The sequence below is a fragment of the Crocuta crocuta genome, unplaced genomic scaffold, assembly GCF_008692635.1.
Source record: "Crocuta crocuta isolate KB4526 unplaced genomic scaffold, BGI_CrCroc_1.0 scaffold193, whole genome shotgun sequence".
Classification (NCBI taxonomy): domain Eukaryota; kingdom Metazoa; phylum Chordata; class Mammalia; order Carnivora; family Hyaenidae; genus Crocuta; species Crocuta crocuta.
This window is the reverse complement of record NW_027529624.1, coordinates 6,744,532-6,747,853: the sequence shown is the minus strand read 5'-3', so window position 1 is coordinate 6,747,853 and position 3,322 is coordinate 6,744,532. Positions and strand designations below refer to the sequence as shown.

Below are 3,322 nucleotides of genomic sequence, written 5' to 3'. Positions count from 1 at the left end.
CCCCAGCCCCAGCACGCCCATCATCCTGGTGGGCACCAAGCTGGATCTGCGGGATGACAAGGACACCATCGAGAGGCTGAAGGAGAAGAAGCTGGCGCCTATCACCTACCCGCAGGGCCTGGCACTGGCCAAGGAGATCGGTACGGGGCCGGGGGCTCGGGCTCGGAGAGGCGAGCGGCCTGCAGGGGGAGCCGGGCTCAGCCTCACGCGGGATTAAAGGGGCCCCAGGGCCAGGATGTGCCGGGTACCTGCTGTGTGACCCTGGCTGAGTCCCTGTGCCTGTGTTTCCTCATCCGCAAAACGCGGCCACAGTCTTGGTTCCCGGTGATGGGGTGAATCAGGTGGATTCATACCCACGAAGCGCCTCCACCAGCGCCCGCACGCGGGCAGCACTCAGGGTTAATTACAATTAGTGGTAGTAGGTACACTCCGTAGGCAGATACTGAAATAAGTGCATTGAAGCAGACGGAAACAGGGGTAGAGTGAGGTGTGCTCTGAGGACGAGCTGCCAAGTCAAGCTTGGGTTTTCCAGGAAGGCTTCCCGGAGGAGGTGCTTTGCCTTAGGTTTGAAGAGTGATGTCCCCTTCTGCCTCCTTCTCACTTCTCTTTCCCCAGCCCCCCTCCTCAGGCCAACTCCTCTTTGCCTCCTGATTACTGGACCAGAGAAGTAAAGGGGCTTCTCAAGGTCACACAGCCAGGAGGGGACAGAACTGGGATTTGGACACAAGATAGCAAATTGCTTGCTCAGGGGCCTCCTCGTGGTGGCTCAGGGCTGCCTGCACCAGGGAGGCCAGAACCGATGGGTCTGGCCTCTCCCCTGCGCCCAGACCTGATGTCCCAGTCGAGGCCTGAGCAGCCTGCAGCCCTAGATATGGGACACTCGCCTGAGAGCCAAGCATCCCCGGCCGGGTTTGGCCACTGTGAGCAGTGACCCAGCTGCCCAGGGTGCTCTGCTTTGACACAGGGTCCTGAGGGCCCAGGGTTTGGTCCCTGAGGAGGTCAGGCCTCCCCCCTCCCTACCCCCACCCCCTTGCCCTTCCTCAGCCCCACGCTCTTCCTTCCGCCGGAACTGGGAGGGCTCCGGGGACTCACATCTCTACAGGAAGGGAAACCGCAGCTGCCACCGCCCCCTTCCTGTGACTAGTCCAGTGACATGGCCATCTTCCTCGGGGGGCCTTGGGCTGCCTCTTAAGTCCGGAGTCCGGGCCCCATCCTGGGGTCTTTGACTCCTAGGCCTGCTGGCTTTCCTCACAAATATGGGGACTGCCCCCCTGCCTTCTCTCGTTTTCCGACCAGCCTGTGCCCCAACTCCTCTGCCCCGGGCTTAACTCTCCAGCCTGGCATGAGAGCCCTACCCTTCTAAAGCACGTGCTTCGGGACACGGAGAAGGGGGCTACAAGCTTGGGTTCCGGCCCGGCTCCAGCACTGACCGCGTGTGTGACCTCGGGAAAGCGGCACCCCCTCTCTGGGCCTCAGTGTCTCCATCCACGTGGGCTGGCCTACGCCCGCCCCCAAGGTCCTTTCTCCTCTATAAGGGGATGGCTCTGAATCCTGCCTTGGTCTCTAGCCTGTTCCTCCTGGAGCTGATCCCACGTGGGGGTGGGGCAGGGGCAGTGACTTTGAACTTGATTTGGACCAGCCTGGGCCAGAGGGGAGGCCAGAGGGGAGGCCTGGGGAACCTGTCAGTCTGAGGAACAGGACGATGATGGCTGCCTCTGCCCCCAGCCCGTGGTGGCAAGTTGTGGAGGCAGTCGAGGTCCTGGCTGATAATCGCAGCTGCTGATGGAGACCGAGTACTTCCTGGGTGCCAGGCCATGTATCTCCCCACTTTGTTCCCATAGCGACTAAGAAGGAGAGTCTCTGGTTGACCCCACTTTACAGAAGAGGAGAGGGAAGCTCAGGGAGGAGTCACAGGTTCAAGGCCACCCGGCCAGGCTAGCGCAGAGCCCAGAGTCAAAGCTGGCAGGCTGGCTCCATGAGTCACCGAGATCAGGGGCATCTGCGGCCCTCTGACCTGCCCCCACGCCCTCGGCGACTCCTCTACCCCACCTGCCTCCGCTTGACAATGGTCCCAAGTCACCATGTCCTAGCCAGATGGGATGCTGGGGCACAGAGAGAGGGACTGGCCAGAGTCCTAGAGTGATCAGAGGCAGAGCCGAGGGGAGCCCAGCACCTCCCTCCCCCCAACCTCCACTCAGGACTTTGGCTTTGGATGCCACTGAGCTAAGAGGAGCGAGGGGGTGGCAGGCTCCGGGGAGGAGGCAGTTGGTGGGTGCGGAAGAAGTAGACACTGGCTCTGGCCCCTTGCAGGGACACAGTGGCCAAATGCCCAGCGACACCCTTCGAGGTGCAAAGGGTTATAAGGTGACAAGAGTCCTGAACCTGAATCTGAAACAAGGGCCCAGGCCCCAGGACCACTGCGCGCGCTCCCTGGTGGGAATTCGCTCCCAAGGACACCCCCAGCATGTGACTGTGCAAGCGACATGCTCCCTGAACCTCAGTTCTTTGTCCTTGCCCTTTCTTTCTTCCCAGCCCCAGGGCATCTGTGGGCTTCCTCCTTCCAGGGGCTGTCCTCCCTGAGGTCCTGGCTCTCCTCTCCCCAGCTGTGTGTCTCCGGGCCCCAGGCTTCCCCTCTCTGCACCTGTTTCCTCATCTGGGAAGTGGGAAATCACAGTATTTCTTCACACGGTTTTTGGAAGCCCGCAGCTCAGGGCTTGGCAGGAGTGGGTACCTATCTGTCTTGGTCTACTTCCTTCCCCGCTAGAAGTGCAGACTCTAGTCCCCTTCCTGACTCTCCCTTTCCTCCCATTCCTCAGCCCTCTCCAAGATGGGGTTTTGTGCTTCCTTACTGCAGGGAAATGATTTGCATTGTAGTGGACATGGGAACTCAGGCGGATTCCTTCCAGAAGGTCATGGAACGCGGCCCCTGGGAGTCGGGGCTCAGCCTGACTGTCTGCGCCCCAGGCCCCTGCCCTGAGCGGTCAGGTGGGAGAAGGCTGGTCCACTGAGTAAGGAGGGAAAGCTCTCTAATCCAGTTCCCCTCACTGACAGTCCCTCGCCGCCCTCAGGTGGATGAGAAACATCGAGCATGTGACTTTGGACAAGTGATTTCCTGCCCATGAGCCTCACTTTCCTAATCAGTAAAATGCGGCGATGTTAAGGAATGGTCAGATGACATCTGGAAGGTCCTGGTGACTGGGCCAGGCCTCCTGACTGGAAACCTGAGTGATGCCTCAGGCCTCCCGGGGGAAAGTGGAGGCAGATGTGTGGCTTTTTTTTTTTTTTTTTTTTTTTTAAAAAATTTGGGGGGGGGGGGAGACAT

The 3,322-nt window shown here is 60.1% G+C and overlaps 1 protein-coding gene across 1 annotated transcript in view; it reads left to right on the top strand.

Moving 5' to 3' along the window:
* RAC2 (Rac family small GTPase 2) overlaps positions 1-3,322 on the top strand; it is a 15,169-nt gene that overhangs the window by 10,037 nt on the left and 1,810 nt on the right. Inside the window, exon 5 of the mRNA XM_077762077.1 lies at positions 7-140. Within this exon, the coding sequence (XP_077618203.1) occupies positions 7-140 (134 nt within the window). The remainder of the gene's footprint in view (positions 1-6; positions 141-3,322) is intronic.